At 40.8% G+C, this 19,877-nt stretch overlaps 2 protein-coding genes and 1 pseudogene across 2 annotated transcripts in view; all 3 read right to left on the reverse strand.

The window, feature by feature from the left end:
- Positions 1 to 19,877, reverse strand: part of SDHB (succinate dehydrogenase complex iron sulfur subunit B) — a 39,860-nt gene that overhangs the window by 7,423 nt on the left and 12,560 nt on the right. Inside the window, exons 3-4 of the mRNA XM_036852309.1 lie at positions 2,805 to 2,890; positions 102 to 238 (exon numbers count right to left, since the gene is read on the reverse strand). Of these exons, the coding sequence (XP_036708204.1) occupies positions 102 to 238; positions 2,805 to 2,890 (223 nt within the window). The remainder of the gene's footprint in view (positions 1 to 101; positions 239 to 2,804; positions 2,891 to 19,877) is intronic.
- On the reverse strand, positions 10,178 to 12,051 carry LOC118895376 (probable E3 ubiquitin-protein ligase makorin-2). The gene has a single exon (XM_036852297.1). It carries the CDS (start codon positions 11,619 to 11,621, stop codon positions 10,371 to 10,373), a length of 1,251 nt encoding a protein of 416 aa, XP_036708192.1. The 5' UTR covers positions 11,622 to 12,051; the 3' UTR covers positions 10,178 to 10,370.
- On the reverse strand, positions 16,436 to 19,002 carry LOC118895385 (annotated as a pseudogene).

Here is a 19,877-nt window from a genome sequence, read left to right on the forward strand (position 1 = left end):
CAACACACATACCTCCTGCCCCCCTTAAAAAAAAAAAAAAAGCAGGCGGGAGGTGCTGGGGAGGTGGGGAGAGAGACACACACACACGGGCAGGAACTCACAGGAACAAGATCCTTTATCACATACATATGTGGAAGAGGGTAGATTTTTGAAACTTTGTTGAGGTTGGTGTCAATCCTTCGGGTACAAGCGAGAGTGTTGCCTCCATTGATGTTCATGGCACAGGAGCCGCAGATGCCTGAGACACAGCACAGTTAACACTCCCCTACCCAGCTGCGGGCAGTCCAGCTGCAATCCTCCCTTCCGGACTGTCCTTGCTCTACCAGCAGGAGCAGCACTGACATGGAATACACCTGTGCAGAGGTGCCCGCTGCCTTTTCTCCTTCCCATGCTTCTTAGAACGTAGATCTAATGGCTGTAGTTCCAAAAACCACGTTGTGAAACCAGGAGGCAACCCTGAGGTTGGAAGCTATCTGCTCAGGATGGCACTGGAGCACAGAGGAGCCTGGGGTGCTGCTGGCATCGCGGAGGGCCCACGCCAGTCCTAGCTCTTTGCTTCATATATTTTGAGAGAAAAACCAGCCTTTGTTTTCTTTTTTTAAGTCACTGTTATTTGAACTCAAACTCTATTTTTTTTAAACTTTTTTTTTTATTTGGCCACACCACAAGGCTAGTGGGATCTTAGTTCCCTGACCAGGGATTGAATCCAGGCCCGCGGCAGTGAAAGCGCAGAGTCCTAACCACTGGACTGCCAGGGAATTCCCTGGACTCAAACTCTTAACAGATATAACACCCCAAAATAAATCAACACTGTCTTGGTCATCTTCAAGTTGAGGCCTGGATACAGATTGTCCAGAGACAGCTTTCATTCTATTGTCTCCACAAAGCCTACACTGGGGACATGAAACCCACAAAAGCTGCCTTAGCACTGACTTTTCAAGGAGAATGAGCTAATGTGAAACCAAACCAAAGTCAGCAAAATAAGGTGCTGACCAAGGACCCTGAAACGAGAATCTTCTTAGCCTGGACTCATTTCCTGTGTATGGACTGTCCTAGGTATTTCAGAGTTACAAATGACTACGCACTCTAAGCCCCTGCTACCACTTCTTCTGAAGCTGTTTTTTGAAGGTAGTTAGGCCGGAGAAATGTGGTTACTTGTGAAACTTGGACTGGGTTACCACTTTCTCTCCCTCTCCTGTTAATCTTAATAAAGGTATAACAGGACACAAATATCCATCTTAAGCAAATACTCCTACAGTTCCCCAAGAGATCGAATATTATCAGCACACTTATGTGTGCCTGGCATACAACAGAGCAGTATGCTTTTATAAGAAATGGTATACAATAATAATAATAAAAAAAACCAACGAAACTTCTCTTAAAAAGGTTCCCCTGGAAATTCTCTTCACAAACTACAAGGGAAACAAAAGTAGCCGCAATTAATATCATTCTGCCTCATTTTTAAATTTTTGCCCACATGGGCCACACCTTGTGCTCTTGGCTCTGAAAGAGTTTTATGGGGAAACTTACTGAAAAGCGTCTATTTCCTGTGTTGTCAGGACTTATGTGGGAAGGCTGGTACTTAATTACAGCAGAATGTTCCCTAAACAGCAGGATTTAGCCAAACTACCATACCCGTTAGCATCTGCTACATTGAATCCAATCCTGTAAGATTAGCTGAATCAAAACAGATGTCTTAGAAGTAGGACTTTAAATGCTTGAGATGTACAGCAGAACACAGATAAAGAGCGATGGGCCAATAGCTATAACGACTTTTTCTTTTATGGAAGGTTATTTTAGGGAGAAAGTTCGATCACAGCCCTTGGTCTTGGCCCCAGCTGTTTTGGTTTTATCCCAGGTTTTCCGAGCCCGGCCAGGGAGTGTATCACCTGAGAGTGCAATTCTGGAATCTGACAACTTTGGCTGAGTCCTGGCTCCCGACTCACCATCTCTGTGTCCTTTCAGAAGTCCCTTAACTTCCCTGGGCCTCAGTTTCTTCACACGTACGCTGAGTGTAAATGGTAACAGCACCTGTCTATCTCACGTAAAGTGCACAGAATGGAGTCTGCACAGTCTGTGTTCCACAGCCATCAGGATCACTTAGCCGTCATAGCACCCCGTGTGATTTTTCCCACACCTGAGAACCATCTGAATGATTACTTGGGAGTTTACTTTCAATCAACTCCTTTTACCTTAAATGCATATTTAAAAATCATTTCTATCACTGTTACACTGTCATTAGTAATTATATTTTTCTAGTACATAAAATCAATACATAGCTATTAAGGAACGTCGGTATGCACACTGCCTGGAATCAGCAGCACACTGTAGGAATCGCTGTTTCCATCCAGAACATTCCTACTGACCACCTGCCCTGTGCACGTGTAATGCTGGGAGCTGGACGGGGACGCATGTCCCCCTTGTTGGACAAGTGTTAAGTGTGCACGAGCACCAGCGAGAAGTTCCCCACTACCCCCCTAAAGAACGAGCTCCGCGGTGACCAGCTAGCATATCTGAGCTGGTCCTTGAAGGGTGCAGCAGCTCACAGGGACCGCCAGAAGCAGTAACCATGCAAGTGAAAGCTCCTGAAGGGAAGCAAACTTAGAAACCAGAACTTATACCACAGTTCAAATTTCCAACACTTCTGCCCAAGAAAAGGAAGTGTGACTTGTGGCAAGGTCACCTGGCAGACCGCTGCAGCCATCCTCCAGGTATCCCCTGGTATCAGTTCTGGCCAGCCCAGGCCTCTTTTGGGAAACAGAACAAAAGTGTCCAAGCCTAACAACAGGGAAGGAAATGCTTACCTTCTCTGCAGGATCTTCGGAAGGTCAAGGTAGAATCAACTTCATTCTTAATCTTGATTAAAGCATCCAACACCATAGGACCACAGCTGACAAAAAAAAAAAAAAAAAAAAGAAAAGAAAAAAACTCACAAAAATAACAAACAGACCCAGTTGTATTTATGTGAAGTTCAATCTCCCTACACTTTATCATAATATGATCTGAGACAGCTGCATATATTAGCTGCTCTTCTTATCCATGGCCTTCTCAGGTCCCATTCAGAATTTTTTCCATAGTTTTATTTTTGCACATTCTTACACATTTTAAGTACAGCAGAGTTCTTACACATTTTAAGTGCCACACTGCATGTACATTTCTAGGAAATGGAAAGTTAAAGATGAAGAGAAATATTTAGGTTAGGAGACAACTTCCATACACTGGCAGTTTTTAGTTTTTCTTCTAAAGCTCCCTGAAAAGTTTTCCCAAATAATTTATTTCAAATTTTAGTTTTATTTTTTTGGACAAAAATAGTAAGTAGCTTTATATGGTTAGTTAACAGCTTCCCATCTACAAAGCACAGAGAGCAACGCCCACATCTCACAGGACTGCTGCAGGTGAATTAACATACAGGAAAATGAAACACGCAGAGCAGTGTCTGCCACATACATTCGGTCTCACTATGATTATTATCATGCAGAGACTGTGACTCTATGGAAATGGCTTATTCTCTCTGAGCCTCAGTCTCTTTATCTGTAAAATGGAATTATTATTTGTATCACAGGATTATTATGAAGATTAAATAAAAACATGCAACAACAAGGTCCTACTGTATAGCACAGTGAACTATATTCAATATCCTGTGATAAACTATAATGAAAAAGAATATGAAAAAGAATATATGTATAACAGAATATATGTATGTATAACTGAGTCACTTTGCTGTACAGCAGAAATTAACACAACACTGTAAATCAACTATACTTCAATAAAATTAAAAAACAAAACAAAACATGCAATTGTCATAGCACCTGGCACAGAGAAGCGCTCAGCAAATCTATTTCCTGGTTGCCACCCCTACCTGCGGTCCTCTCAGTAATTTTCTATGAATGGGATTTAAAAAAATATGCGCCCCCCCCAATTTCCTTTCTTTGTCTCTATTTCTTTTTTCCCCTCAGCTTTGAGATGATTGACAAATAATAGTGTGTAAATTTAAGGTGTATAACATGGTAATTTGATATATAGTGAAATGATTACCATAATAAGGTTGGTTAACATACCTGCATTATCTGTACGTATTTCTACCAACAATATACTATACCCTTTTCACTGTACCTCTGCTAACACTGGGAATTGTAACCTTTAAAAACCTCTGCTATTCTGAGAATGGAGAAGTGTTATTACTGTCAGTGTTTTAATTTGAGATCTCTGAATACTACCGTGGTTGAATATTTGTCATAAATTCACTGAGCTTTCCTCACTTACCAGTTATTTACTGAAAGCCTTCTCTGTACCAGGTTCTGTTCTAGGCGCTAGAGATACACCAGAGGACAAAACAGATGCAAATTCCTGCCCGCACAGAGCGTTCATTCTAGTGGACTAATTCTATAGACTCAGTCTGTCCATGTTCTCTGCCTTTTGTTTACTGAAGTCCGGGGATTTTTTTTTTTTTTTTTTCTTTTAAAGATCTGAGCCTACCATCTTCTAAAACAAAAACTCTTCTGTTGACAAGGTTGCCCACTCTCACCACTATTATTCAACATAGTTTTGGAAGTGTTAGCCACAGCAATCAGAGAAGACAAAGAAATAAAAGGAATCCAAATCGGAAAAGAAGAAGTAAAGCTGTCACTATTTGCAGATGACATGATACTATACATAGAGAATCCTAAAGATGCTACCAGAAAACTCCTAGAGCTAATCAATGAATTTGGTAAAGTAGCAGGATACAAAATTAATGCACAGAAATCGCTTGCATTTCTATACACTAATGACGAAAAATCTGAAAGTGAAATTAAGAAAACACTCCCGTTTACCATTGCAACAAAAAGAATAAGATATCTAGGAATAAACCTACCTAAGGAGACAAAAGACCTGTATGCAGAAAATTATAAGACACTGATGAAAGAAATTAAAGACGATACAAATAGATGGAGAGATATACCATGTTCCTGGATAGGAAGAATCAACATTGTGAAAATGACTCTACTACCCAAAGCAATCTACAGATTCAATGCAATCCCTATCAAACTACCACTGGCATTTTTCACAGAACTAGAACAAAAAATTTCACAATTTGTATGGAAACACAAAAGACCCCGAATAGCCAAAGCAATCTTGAGAACGAAAAATGGAGCTGGGGGAATCAGGCTCCCTGACTTCAGACTATACTACAAAGCTTCAGTAATCAAGACAGTTTGGTACTGGCACAAAAACAAAAATATAGATCAATGGAACAGGATAGAAAGCCCAGAGATAAACACACACACATATGGTCACCTTATCTTTGATAAAGGAGGCAAGCATATACAGTGGAGAAAAGACAGCCTCTTCAATAAGTGGTGCTGGGAAAATTGGACAGCTACATGTAAAAGTATGAAATTAGAACACTCCCTGACACCATGCACAAAAATAAACTCCAAATGGATTAAAGACCTAAGTGTAAGGCCAGACACTATCAAACTCTTAGAGGAAAACATAGGCAGAACACTCTATGACATACATCACAGCAAGATTCTTTTTGACCCAGCTCCCAGAGAAATGGAAATAAGAACACAAATAAACAAATGGGACCTAATGAAACTTAAAAGCTTTTGCACAGCAAAGGAAACCATAAACAAGACCAAAAGACAGCCCTCAGAATGGGAGAAAATATTTGCAAATGAAGCAACTGACAAAGGATTAATCTCCAAGATTTACAAGCAGCTCATGCAGCTCAATAACAAAAAAACGAACAACCCAATCCAAAAATGGGCAGAAGACCTAAATAGACATTTCTCCAAAGAAGATATACAGATGGCCTACAGACACATGAAAGAATGCTCAACATCATTAATCATTAGAGAAATGCAAATCAAAACTACAATGAGATATCATCTCACACCGGTCAGAATGGCCATCATCAAAAAATCTAGAAACAATAAATGCTGGAGAGGGTGTGGAGGAAAGGGAACACTCTTGCACTGTTGGTGGGAATGTAAATTGATACAGCCACTATGGAGAACAGTATGGAGGTTCCTTAAAAAACTACAAATAGAACTACCATACGACCCAGCAATCCCACTACTGGGTATATACCCTGAGAAAACCATAGGTCAAAAAGTGTCATGTACCACAATGTTCATTGCAGCTCTATTTACAATAGCCAGGACCTGGAAGCAACCTAAATGTCCATCGACAGATGAATGGATAAAGAAGATGTGGCACATATATACAATGGAATATTACTCAGCCATAAAAAGAAATGAAATGGAGGTATTTGTAATGAGGTGGATGGAGTTAGAGTCTGTCATACAGAGTGAAGTAAGTCAGAAAGAGAAAAACAAATACAGTATGCTAACACATATATACGGAATCTAAGGAAAAAAAAAAAAAAGGCCATGAAGAACCTAGTGGAAAGACGGGAATAAAGACACAGACCTACTAGAGAATGGACTTGAGGATATGGGGAGGGGGTGGGGTGAGATGGGACAGGGTAAGAGAGTGTCATGGACATATATACACTACCAAATGTAAAATAGATAGCTAGTGGGAAGCAGCCGCATAGCACAGGGAGATCAGCTCGGTGCTTTGTGACCACCTAGAGGGGTGGGATGGGGAGGGTGGGAGGGAGGGAGATGCAAGAGGGAAGAGTAATGGGAACCTATTGTATATGTATAACTGATTCACTTTGTTATAAAGCAGAAGCTAACACACTATTGTAAGGCAATTATACTTTAATAAAGATGTTTAAAGAAAAAAAAAAAAAAAAAAAAAAAAGTTAAGTATATATTTTCCAAGGTCATGATTGTATTTTGAATGTGTTGTTTTTCTTTTAAAACTTTACAGCTACGAAATTAAATGGCTGTCTTTTTAAAAAAAAAAAAAAAAAAAAAAAAAAAAAAAAAAAAAAAAACTCTTCTGTTTTTCTGTACTACTAACTCCCAGTACTTCACTTCTAGTCACCAAATGTGTGGGTGTCTTTCCCATGCCAAGCAATTCTGCAACACCAAGTGGGTGTCCCACAGTATAACTCAATTCTGCCACTATCAATCGGAGTGGCTCACAGAATTAAAAAAAAAAGTTTACTGACTATATTACTGGTTTATTATAAAAGGATCAACCCTGCAACAGCCAAATGGAAGAGACGCACAGGGCAAGGTACGTGGGAAGGGGAGGAGAGCTTCCATACCCTCTCCTGCAGGCCACTCTCCCAGCACCTCCTGGAGTTTACCAACCCAAGTTCTCTGAACCGTGTACTTCAAGGATTTTTATGAAGGCTTAATTACGTAGGGATGATTGACTATACCATTGGTCTCTGGTAACTGATTCAACCTCTACCCCCTCTCCCCTCCTGGGAGGTCAGGGGATGGGGCTGAAATTTCCAGCCCTCTAATCACATGGTTGGATTCCCTAGCAACCAGCCCCCATCCAGTGGTTATCTAGGGGCTTTTAAGGAATCACCGCATTAATATAAACTCAGGTGTGGTTGAAAGGGGCTTGTTATGAGTAACAAAAGATACCCATTTCACCTTTATTATTTTCTGAAGCTATTTCAGGAACTGGGAACGAAAACAAAATATAACAAAAGATGACCCTATAGTTCTTATTCTTTAGGATTACAAGGGTTTTAGAAGACAGAAACGTAAGACCAAATATATATCACAGTATCACACATCTAATACATCTGTTGCTAATCTTGCTCCCGCCCTCAACCAGCAATTGGCTATCTGACTTCTGATTTTGGTAATCAAGTTTTTTTTTTCACTTTTATTTTTTTTAAAGGTCGCTCCACGCAGCATGTGGGATCCTAGTTCCCCGACCAGGGATCAAACCCGCGCCGCCTGCACTGACAGTGCAGAGTCTTAACCACTGGCCCCCCAGGGAAACCCCCAGTAATCAGAATTTTAAAACACACATAAAATTTACATGTTTACATTGTTAAAAGCTGACCACTTTTCCCCTTATGATACCATCCTCTTTTAAGTCTAAAAGACCACACTCCTTCCTGAGGTTTGATGAATATTTTGAATTTTCTTCCATTTCTTCCATTTTAAAATTATTTCCCCCAAATTGCAAAAATTGCTAATCAACTGCCCCAAATCACTGACTGACTAAAAACCCTCTTTTGCTTCTGATTTGTGATACTCCCCCTCCAACCACCCCATTCTATACTAGAATTTTATATATAATGTAGTCTATTTTGGAACTCCTTTTTTTTTGGCCATGCCGCGTGGCTTGTGGGATCTTAGTTCCCTGACCAGGGATTGAACGTGGGCCCTTGGCAGTGAAATCATGGAGTCCTAACCACTGGACTGCCAGGGAATTCCCTAGAACTTTTTTTATTCTAATGATCTGTCTATTCTTGTCCTGGCATGTTTTAAATTACGTATTACAAAAGCTAGTATTTGCATTTTATAAAAATTAAATATAAATAGCTAAAAAGCTAAAGCTCTTCCTTTAAACTGTCTCATGCTAAATTTCATAATAGGTAGGCAATATTAAGAGTTTGGTATAAATTTTCTCAGACTTAAAAAAATGCAATATATATATAATAGTATCTTGCTTTTTTCATTAAAAACAACTCTGCCAAGGGACTGTAATTACGTAACCATTTTCCTATGGAAGAACACTTAGGTTGCTTAAAATCCTTCCCTATTACACACAATGCTGCAAATAACATTTTGGTACATAGAAATCGATTGTTTTGGCTATTCTTTGTCCCTTGCACTTCCATATGAATTTTAGGATCAGCTTGTCAATTTCTGCAAAAAAAGGCTACTGGGGTTTGAGAGTGATTACAATGAATCTGTATATAAACTTGGGGGTGCACTGCCACCTTAAAAATATTAAGTCTTCCAACCCAGAAACATGAAATATCTTTCCATTTATTTAGGTCTTTGTTAGTTTCTTTCAACAATGTCCTGTAGTTTTCAGTCTTGCATTTCTTTTGCCAAGTTTGTTCCTAAGTATTTTATTCTTTTTGATGTTACTGTAAATGGAATCATTTTCTTATTTTAGGATTGTTCATTGCTGGTGTACAGAAATACAATTGATTTTTATATACTTAACTTGTATCCTACAACTTTGCTGAACTAATTTATTGATTCTAATAATTTTTTGGTGTGAATTTGTTAGGATTTTCTATATACAAGGTCATGTGATCTGTGAAAAGAGAGAGTTTCCTTTTTTTTTTTTTTCTTGATAATTTGGGTTTAATTTTGTTTTTATTGCGCCTGACAAAATACAGTTATTCAATTTGTTATTTTAATAAAATAAATTAAATGTAGGTTTAATGGCTGTTTCCTCCTTTTAAATCCTGAGCTCACAGCTTGAACTCCATTTGTTCATGCCTTTGGGAGCAGAACTCAAGAAACAGGAAATGGGCCCAGAGCCTCTGCTGGGAATTGAACTCAGCCTTTGTCACCCTTCTTATTCCAAATCAGGTAAAGAGTAGACTTTCTTCTTTAATAAAACATTTGGTGTCTACAGCTGTCTATAAAAATAATTTAGGCTTGGACTGAGTTCTGATTCACAAGGTTATGTTCGTTCAATTAAAATCACTACTGATGACAGAACTCAGTTCTCTTCAGGACCACCGCTAGATCAGAACCAGAAACTGTTGTTGGGTGCTGTTAAGTTATTATAAAATTTCAAATCAAAGCCAGGTTTTACAGATAAAAACACACATGAGCCCTCGGGGCACAAGCCAGCAGGTGAGAGTTTCCCTGGAGGCATGTGTGCAAGATTACTCCGATTGTGACCCTAACACAAACCGTAAAAGAGGGGCCGTATCTCTGCTTCCTGCTACTTCAAGAGCCCCCACCCCCACCCCACCCCCAGGTAAGAAGGTTTATACCTGTCTGCTGAACGTCCCGCAGCAAGACTTCTCCCCTGATTTGGGACACTGCGGAGCCCTAAGTCAAGTTTTGTGCTAAGGTGTGCAGCGTGGTTTTGAAAAGCAATATACAAATCCAGTGTTGACCACACTATTTCAGTATACTAGGCAGGTTCACCACACAGGAATCATTTGGTAAGATAAATGAATCTGCTGCTTTTAGGGGCACCTGCACGGTCCTCGAGGACGGGAGCCAGGCTGGTCTGAATCAATCAATGAAAACTCTGGCTGGTCAGCTGCCCCCCCTGAGGAGTTTGAGGTGCAACTAAGATAAATAGCAACTAGAGAAGCAGCGATTCCATATATGTGTTAAGGTTATTTTATATCCTCACTCCTCCCATGGCTGTAATAATGGAGTGGATGAGACCAAGGTTAAATACAACCCCACTCAAATCCAAGTGACACGCCACCCCAGGCTGCCGTGAAAGAAGCTCTGCACACCCTGGCTTGGGGAAGGCTCGGCTGGTGGAGCCGAAGACGCAGGGCGACCACCTACTCTTCAGGGTTCTGATGACTCCACTCCGGAGAGGTGCATGAAGAGGTCCCCAAGCTCTGTCATGTCGACGTCTTCAGTGTTGTGGACATGCTGGCTCTCTCGGTTCTCAATGAAATCCCAGAGCCGCACTGAATTAAAGAACCTCACGGTGCCTTCAGAACTGAGCTGTTTCCGAGGCTTCTCTGGTTCCGCTAGCCGCCCATCAGGGTAAGCATGGCGGTAAAGGCATTTGCTTCCAAACGGGCAGGTCCCTTTGCCTTGCTCAAAGTATTTACAAACTTTTTTTCCCATTCCCTGTTTGAAAGCTTCAATCAACTCGTTCTTTTTATTCTGATCTTCTACCCAATACACACTTGGAATTACAAACTCTGATATCACATGGCACTCTGGACAAGACTTGATGATTGGGTTCTCAAACTGCTTGGCATACCTCCACTGCCGGATGCAGGACAGGCAATACGTGTGGTTGCAGTTGGAAAGGATCCCGAACCTCCGCTCCGAGGCTGACGCCTTCTCGAGGATAACCTCCATGCAGATGCTGCACACTTTGTCCTGGCTCGCCTGGAAGGCAAAGGCCTTCTCCATCTCGTGTTCGAATGTTGACATACAGATCTTCTCGTGAGCTTTCCTGTGCTCTGGGTCGAAGGGGTGCAGGACTTGTAACCTACAGATTTCACAAACTTCCCCATGCAGGTAGACACAAGCATCCCCAAATCGGCACTCCCCAGCAGCTGCGTAGGGGCACAGCTGCTGCTCGCTGCTGTAGGAGATGCTAGCTTCTAAGTTGTCGAGACCACTGCTGATTGCTTCTAGGTAGGAATGCGGCTTCAGCTCCGGGCTGTTCTGCAGGTCGCTGCAGCCTCCGGGATTACTCACCACACTTGGGCAAGTCTTTTCTTCAGCCATGCCAGAGAGATTTCGGTCTCTAAGTACCAATGTCCTCTTTTCACGTTTCCCAGGCTCGTGTAAGTTAGTTTTCACGATTGATGCAGTGAGGTAAGAAGGAGGGTGAGGACTGTGGAAACCGAGGGAGGGCACCCCGTGGGGAACAGTGCCCATGGCCCCACCAGCTGCAGCAGAGGGCCTCGTGTGATCGTATCTGCAACAAGTTCCGTAGGCGCAACAGCCCTTCTGGTAGTATTTGCAGATGGTAGATGGCTTGCTGTTTGCCAAGTCATGTGAGAACAGGCACTGGTTTCCTTCCCGACACATACCACGCATAAAATACCTGCAAGTGACCTGCTTGGTGCTCATGGCGGTCGGGTGGAAGGGCCCGAGAGTTTCCTTCTTACTTTCCAATTTCCTTTTCTTTCTTTTTCTTGCCTAATTTCCCTGGTTAAAACCTTAAAATTCTGAATGGTTGATGCTAGTATAAAAAAATTATTTTTGCATATTGACCTTGTATCCTGCAACCTTGCTAAATTTACTTAGTATGTTCTTGTAGTTTTGTAGATTCCTTGGAATTTTATATGTAAACAATCAAGTTATTTGTAACTAGAGACAATTTAATTCCCTCATTTTCGATCCTCATGTCTTTTATTTCTTTCATTTGCCTTTAATGCACTAGTTAGAATGTACAGTAAAATGATGAATAGAAGTGGAGAGTGGACATCTTTGTTTTGTTCCAGGTCTTATGGATAAAGCATTCAATATTTCACAATTAAGCATGTTGTTAGCTGTAGCTTTTTCCATACATACTCTTTTTTAAAAAAAAAAGATTTATTTTTATTTATTTATTTACCTGTCTATCTATCTATCTTGGCTGTGCCGGGTCTTAGCTGCGGCATGCAAACTCTTAGTTGCGGCATGCGTGCAGGATCTAGTTCCTTGACCAGGGGTTGAACCCGGGCCCCCTGCATTGGGAGCGTGGAGTCTTACCCACTGGACCACCAGGGAAGTCCCTAGATACTCTTTATCTGATTGAGGAAGTTTCCTTCTTTTTCAAATTTGCAGAGTTATGGCTTTTCCCCTTTATCCTTTGTATGATGAATTACAATGATTGATTTTCCAGTGTTAAGCCAACTTCATATTCCTGAGATAAACTGAAACTTGGTCATTAAGGCATTATCCCTTTTTATAGATTGCTAGATTTGAACTGCTAAAATTTCTTAAGGATTTTTGTGTCTATGTTCACGAATGATACCAATTTGTAATTTTCGTTTTTGTAATGTCTTTGTTAGATTTTGGTATCAGGTTATGATGGCCTCATAAAATGAACTAGGAAATGAATATTCCTTGTTTATTTTCTGAAAGAATATTGTTAGATTTTTCTTAAATGTGTGATATGATTCACCAGTGAAGCCACCTGGGCCTGGATTTTTCCATGTGAAAATGTTTTTGATAACACATTTAATTTCTGTAACACAGAACTATTCATATTTTCTATTTCATCTTATGTCAATCTGGTAAGTTGTATTTTTTTCAAGGAATTTGTCCATTTCATCAATTATTGAATTTGTCATAAAGTTATTCATAATACTCTCTTGGTATCATTTTAATATCCATAGGCTCTCTTTCTATCTTGATATTGGGATTTTGTTTTCTCTTATTTTTCTCCAGTCTGGCTAGGAAATGATCAAATTTGTTGTTTCCAAAAAAACCAACTTTTGGTTTTATTTTTTTCTACCAGCTGTCTTCCCCCCAGCCCCCATCCTGTTTGCTCTTATTTTTATTATTTCCTTTTTCTACTTGCTTTTGGTTTACCTTGCTCTTATTTTTCTACCTTCTTAGGGTAGAATCTTAGATCACTGATTCTAAACCTTTCTTCTTTTAATGTATGTATTTGAAGCTATAAATTTCCCTCTAAGCACTGCTTTAGATGCATCTTGCATATTTTGAAATGCTGTATTTTCATTATCATTTAGTTCAATATCTTTTCTAATTTCCCTTGTGATTTCTGCTTTGATACCTAAATTATCTTGCTGTTACTGCTTTAAATTTTAATTCCACTGTGGTCAGAGATTATACCCTGTAAGATTCCAACTTTCTGAAATTTATTGAAATTTGTTTTATGGCCCAGTATCTTAGTGAATGTAGCATGTGTACTTAAAAAGAATGTGTATTTCATAATCACATTTATGATTGTTATGTCTTCCTGAGAAAATGATCCCCTTATCATTATGAAATGTCCCCTCTTATTTCCAGTAGTGTTCTCTGCCTTGTAGTCTACTTTATCTGATATTACCATAGCCACTCTTTTTTATGTTTAATGCAGATTGCATGGATATTGTTTTCCACTCTTTCACTTTCAACCTATCTGTGTCTTTATATTTAAAGTGCACTTTGGGGGACCTCCCTGGCAGTCCAGTGGTTAAGGCTCCACACTTTCACTGCTGGGGGTGAGAGTTCGATCCCTGGTCGGGGAACTAAGATCCTGCATGCCCCACAGTGTGGCCAAAAATTTTTTAAAGTGCATTTTTTGTAAATAGCATGTGGTTGGGCTTCGCTTCTTTACTTATCCTGACAATCTTTGCCATTTAATTGGAGTGTTTAGTCTCTTTTCATTTGATGTACTTATTGATATGGTTGGATTTGGGTCTATCATTTTACTATCTGTCCCAACACGTTTTCCCTGTTCTCTCTTTTCTGCCTTCTTTTAAGTAGTATTTTTAGATTAAGTAAATATTTTCAGAATTCCATTTTGATATATTTAATTTATATATTCCAATTCCATTTTAGCTATATATCTCTCTGCATTAAAAAAAAAAGGTTACTCTAGAATTATATGTCCTTAACTTTTCAGTCTATTTAGAGTTAATATTGTACCACTTCACGCAACAACATTCCAACCTCTATATAAGTTATATTTTATGTAAGACAATGTTATAATTTTGTTTTGTTTTTTAAAAATGCTATTATTTATTTATTTATTTAGGCTGCGCTGGGTCTTTTAGTTGTGGCATGTGGACTTCTTACTTGTGGCAGGTGAACTCTTAGTTGCGGCACGCCAACTCTTAGTTGCGGCATGCATGCGGGACCTAGTTCCCCGACCAGGGATCAAACTCGGGCCCTCCGGACTGGGAATGTGGAGTCTTACCCAATGGACCATCAGGGAAGTCCCTATGATTTTGTTTTAAACAGTCATATCTATTTTAATTAAGTTAAGATGAAAAAATGGTTTTGTATTTATCATATATGGTGCCTTTCATTACTTTTCTAAGAGTTGAGTTTCCACCTGGCATTATTTTTCTTCAGCCTGAAAAACTTCCTTTTTCATGTGGCACAGGTCTCTGGCCCACCTGGTATTATTTTTCTTCAGCCTGAAAAACTTCCTCTTTCACGCAGTACAGGAAGCTATGACTTCTTTTACTTTTCGTTATCTGAAAATGTCTTAATTTCATCTTCATCTTGAAGATCTTTTTGCTGAATACGGAATTTCAGTTGACAGAGCTTTCCTTTTAGTAACTTAGAGAAGACATTCCACTGTCTTTTGGCTTCTGTAATTTCTGATGAGTAGTAAACAATCATTCATATCCCTGCATGCAATGTGTTTTTTTCTCATAGCTTTCAAGATTTTGTTTATCTTCAGTAACTTGATTATGATGTGCTTGGGTGGTTTTCTGTGTATCTACCCTGCTTGGAATTCACTAAGATCCTATTTATTTATTTATTATTTATTTATTTATGTTGGGCTTGGAGTTCACTAAGATTCTTTTTTTAAAATTTATCTATCTATCTATCTATCTATCTATCTATCTATCTATCTATCTATCTATCTATCTATTTACTTATTTATGGCTGCATTGGGTCTTTGTTGCTCTGTGAGGGATTTCTCTAGTTGCAGCGAGTGGGGGCTACTCTTCGTTGCGGTGCATGGGCTTCTCACTGTGGTGGCTTCTCTTGTAGCAGAGCACAGGCTCTAGGCGTGCAGGCTTCAGTAGTTGTGGCACATGGGCTTAGTTGCTCCGCAGCATGTGGGATCTTCCTGGACCTGGGCTCAAACCCATGTCCCCTGCATTGGCAGGTGGATTCCTAACCACTGCGCCACCAGGGAAGCCCTCACTAAGATTCTTGAATATGTAAATTATGTTTTTCACAAGCTTGAGGAATTCTTGGCCATTACCTTTTCAAATATATTTTTTGCCCATTCCCCCACTCCACTCCTTCTGGGACTCCAATTCCACATGTGTTAGACCTTCTGATACTGTTTCATGGATCAATGAGGTTCTTTTTTAAAAATCTTTTTTCCTTTTTGTCTTAAGAATAGACACTTCCTAGTAATTTACTTTCAGGTTCACCAAATCTTCCTACTGTCATTTCCAATCTGCTGTTAAGCCTATACAGTGAATTTTCTATTTCAGATATTGTATTTTTCAGTTCCAGATTTTCCATTGGTTCTTTTTAAATATCAATAGTTTCTCTCTGCTGAGATTTCCTACCCCATCATGAGCGTATTTTCCTTTATCTATGAACACAATTATAATTGCTTAAAGTCCTTTCTGCTAGTTCCCACAACTGGGTTGCTTCAAGGCTGGTCTCCACTGATTGTCTTTTCACTTTTCACTGTTTCTTTGTATGATTAGTAATTTTGGGTTGTATGCTGGACCTTGTGAATAACATGCTGTAGTAACCCTGGACTGTATCATGCTTCTCAGAAGAGTGATTTTTTTTTTTTTTTACACCTTCAGAGAATGTTTCACTAGAGATTATCAAAGCACTCCCCAGCGCCTCACTTTCTGTAACTGGACAAACACAACACAATTATGAAACTGGATGGCAACAAATCTCAAATGGGCTGAACCAAAGGTGGAAACTCAGGATTATTAGTGCTTCTAAGACCCACAATTTATCCTCATTGGAAAACACACCCTAGGCAGCGTGAAAAGTAAAAAGAAAGTTTCATATAACACATGATTTTACACCAGGCAGTCTCAGTGGTTAAAAATAAACAAATTTGTTAATATCTATCTTAGCATTTAATATACGCAAAAATGTGAATTATTTAATAAACAAGCTAAAACATGTTTACTGTTTTTTGGATTTGAAAATGTGCTGTCAATTTGAAATCACACGTTCGACCTGTATCAGGAGACAAACCATCCTGCCTTATCAGGCCTGCATGTGGCAGAGTGAGCCCTGCCTCCTCACCACTCCACCCACCCCCACAAAGAAGAGTCCAACCACAGCACAGCCAATATAATGATTAGACATATCAAATGTAAACATTATTTTCCCTTTAAAGTATTCTCTATATTTGGCCAAACTCAGTATTTAATACGAAAATCCTGCCTCACAGCAGTGATGCCTGCGGGACTACTTCTGGCATTCTCTTGCCTTATCAGATCACCCATAACAAAGACAGTCTAGAAAGAGGCCCATTCCCTCTTTCAATTGAAAGGTTAGAACTGAAGTAAAGGCAGAGCAAAAGGAAACACACAAACACATCCTCAAACACACCCACACAAATTGCGGCAACTTTCACATCTGACATGACTGAATTTCATTCCAAGCAGGTTTTAATGATAGCTTTGCTATTTAAAAAATTCAAGTAAAATGCTCAAGTAAGGATGTTTCAGTGCAAGAGGAAACAGCAGCTACAATCTTAAAATTTTACTCCAAAATGGAATCAAGACCGACTCTGGCTGGTGGAAACCAGGAGGCAGGGACAGGCAGGTCCCATCCTCCCAAACCTGCACTGCTGAGAACCACAAGCTCCAGGCACTGGTAAGGATATTTGATCTCCACCATAAACTTAAGGTGTAATGATTTTCCCTTTCCCTCTGAGAGATCAGTTGGAGAGGACACGATGCAGGAATAACAGTTTTACGTTCTGGGTGAGAAAGTGCTATGCCACACAGATTTACTTAAAAAATTTGATTATGGCAAGCTTCACGTAAAAATCATTTTTAAAGGGTCAATTTTTCATTTACATATAACCAATACATCTAATTTACATATACATGACCCAATTTTCATTCAGCTTTCTTCACATGAAGTCTACCTTTTAACTGGTATGTAACCGTTATATACTGTCTTTATAGAAAGACTAAATATCCTCTTATTCACAAGCAGTTCTGAGGATAACAGGTTGTCTCCACACTGAGAACTGAATACAGTTAAAACCTCAGTGAATAACAAAGATGAAGACCTAGTGTTAAATCTGTGGAGGGCCGCACCAGCTATTCAAGGAGTCAACAGCTGCATCTGAACACAAAGCAAGGATGACTGAAGACATGGACCACTGCTTAACGCTGCTACTGACACGAAATTCTTATACTGGATTCACTTTTTCTTTTCAAAAAACACTGATTTTCTAGTGATGTTTAACTTTAAAAAGTTATCTCAGTTCTTTAACCCTCAGAGGACTGCTATATTTAGGCTGCTAACCAAAAAAATATTCAAGAGCATGTACCTTTGTCCATAGTCTCCAAGGGTTAAAGTGCAGGAACTGTCTATAACCTGGTATATAAGGCACCTTATTCCACTTTTTTCTTAAAAGAAACCTTTCCTTTGGTTTCTTGCAGTTTTTCAGTGAGCCTGTCCTTTGTCTCCTCCATCTTCTCTGTGAGGAGCTCCTTTGTCTCCTCCATCCTGTCCTGCAGATACTCCTTCACAGGAGGTGGCGTTGACATGCAGCCGCGGCTGCGCAGATACTTCACAGTGAAAGCAGTCCCCCCTCCCCGGGTCACAGTGTATCGCGTAGGCAGTGCAATCTTCAACAGGGCATATGCTGTTAGTGCATTTCCACTCTGGGAATTTTTCAGAACGTTTACTACGCTGTCAGGTAACCCAGTAAGTTCTAGAAAAGGAACGACATTCACTCCTTTTATGGCTGCATAATAAAACATTCCAAGCCAAACACTGGAAGTTATTAGATGCACTGGAATCAAAACTTTCCCATATTATCTAAATTTTTTTTAAAAATAAATTTATTTTTATTTATTTATTTTATTTTTGGCTGTGTTGGGTCTTTGTTGCTGCGCGCGGGCCTTCTCTAGTTGCAGCGAGAAGGGGGCTACTCTTTGTTGCGGTGCGCCGGCTTCTCATTGTGGTGTCTTCTCTTTGTTTTAGAGCACGGGCTCTAGGCGCACAGGCTTCAGTTGTTGTGGCTCGCAGCCTCAGTAGTTGTGGCTCGCGTGCTCTAGAGCGCAGCAGGCTCAGTAGTTGTGGTGCGCAGGCTCAGTAGTTGTGGCTTGCAGGCTTAGTTACTCCGCGGCATGTGGGATCTTCCCGGACCAGGGCTTGAACCTGTGTCCCCTGCATTGGCAGGCGGATTCTTAACCACTGCGCTACCAGGGAAGCCCTAAATGTTTTCTTAAATCGTTGATAAGGACCAACTGATCTGTCTTGTAAAGGATCAGGTTCTTCCTTTTTTTGGAGGGAGTTCCTGGGGATGTAGCACTGGATGACAGAACCCTCTTGGATAAAATATCCTGCTCCCACTGTTTAGGGTGAAGGACCCCTGGTTGGGGTGGATGAGCAATGAATGGCTTCCTTTCCTTTGCAACACACTGGGCAGCAGGCAATGCAGCCATCGTTTCCGAGGGCCCGGTACCCAAACCACTCTGGATTCCGACGTATATAAAAGTAATGGTTCCTTTCTGTTTTGACAGTGTCCCCAAAGACCAGCTTTATCTGGTTCCATGCATGTCCTATGTGCCAGTCGGAATACAGTCTCTGGTACATTTCACTGCATTTTGAAGAAAGGAGATTGATGGATTTCAGCTTCTATAGAGACTCAGGACCTGATGCTGCCGCCGCCGCTCCCCGCTGTGCGGCCGCTTGGAGCCCCCCCGCCCCGTGTCCCTTCAGAGTGACCAGCCGAGCATGGGTCAGGATGCCGGAAGCCGCGGGCTCAGGCGACCCAGCTTCCGGCCCGCCCACCCGACACACCAGCCCCACCAGCCACCCGCTCGCACCCGCTCTTGCCGGTGCCCTCAGCACGGCCTGATTTTTTTTTAAAGCAACAATTAGTATGGCTGAACTCAAGATCTGGGCACAGTTCATAAACAGAATTTGGGGCTCCCCCTCTGTACTTCTTTCCAGGATTTCCCCCTCATTTTCTGGTGCTATGGTAGCTTCCAAATATATCATCTGGTTATTCAAGCTAGTGACCACACTAAGACTGTGGGGTTTTTTGTTTTTGTTTTCAATAAATTTATTTATTTATTTATTTTGGCTGTGCGGGCTTTCTCTAGTTGCGGCGAGCGGTGGCTACTCTTGTTGCGGTGTGCAGGCTTCTCACTGCGGTGGCTTCTCTTGTTGTGGAGCACGGGCTCTAGGCGCATGGGCTTCAGTAGTTGTGGCGCGTGGGCTTCAGTAGTTTTGGCACACGGGCTCAGTAGTTGTGGCTCGCAGGCTCTAGAGCGCAGGCTCAGTAGCTGTGGCACACGGGCTTAGTTGCTCCACGGCATGTGGGATCTTCCCAGACCAGGGCTCAAACTCCTGTCCCCTGCATTGGCAGGCGGATTCTTAACCATTGCACCACCAGGGAAGTCCCTAGACTGTGATTTTTTTTTTAATCGAGTTTTAGCCCTTGCACTCCCACATCAACCGGGGCTTGCCCTCAGG

Source organism: Balaenoptera musculus, chromosome 1 (assembly GCF_009873245.2).
Source record: "Balaenoptera musculus isolate JJ_BM4_2016_0621 chromosome 1, mBalMus1.pri.v3, whole genome shotgun sequence".
Classification (NCBI taxonomy): Eukaryota; Metazoa; Chordata; class Mammalia; order Artiodactyla; family Balaenopteridae; genus Balaenoptera; species Balaenoptera musculus.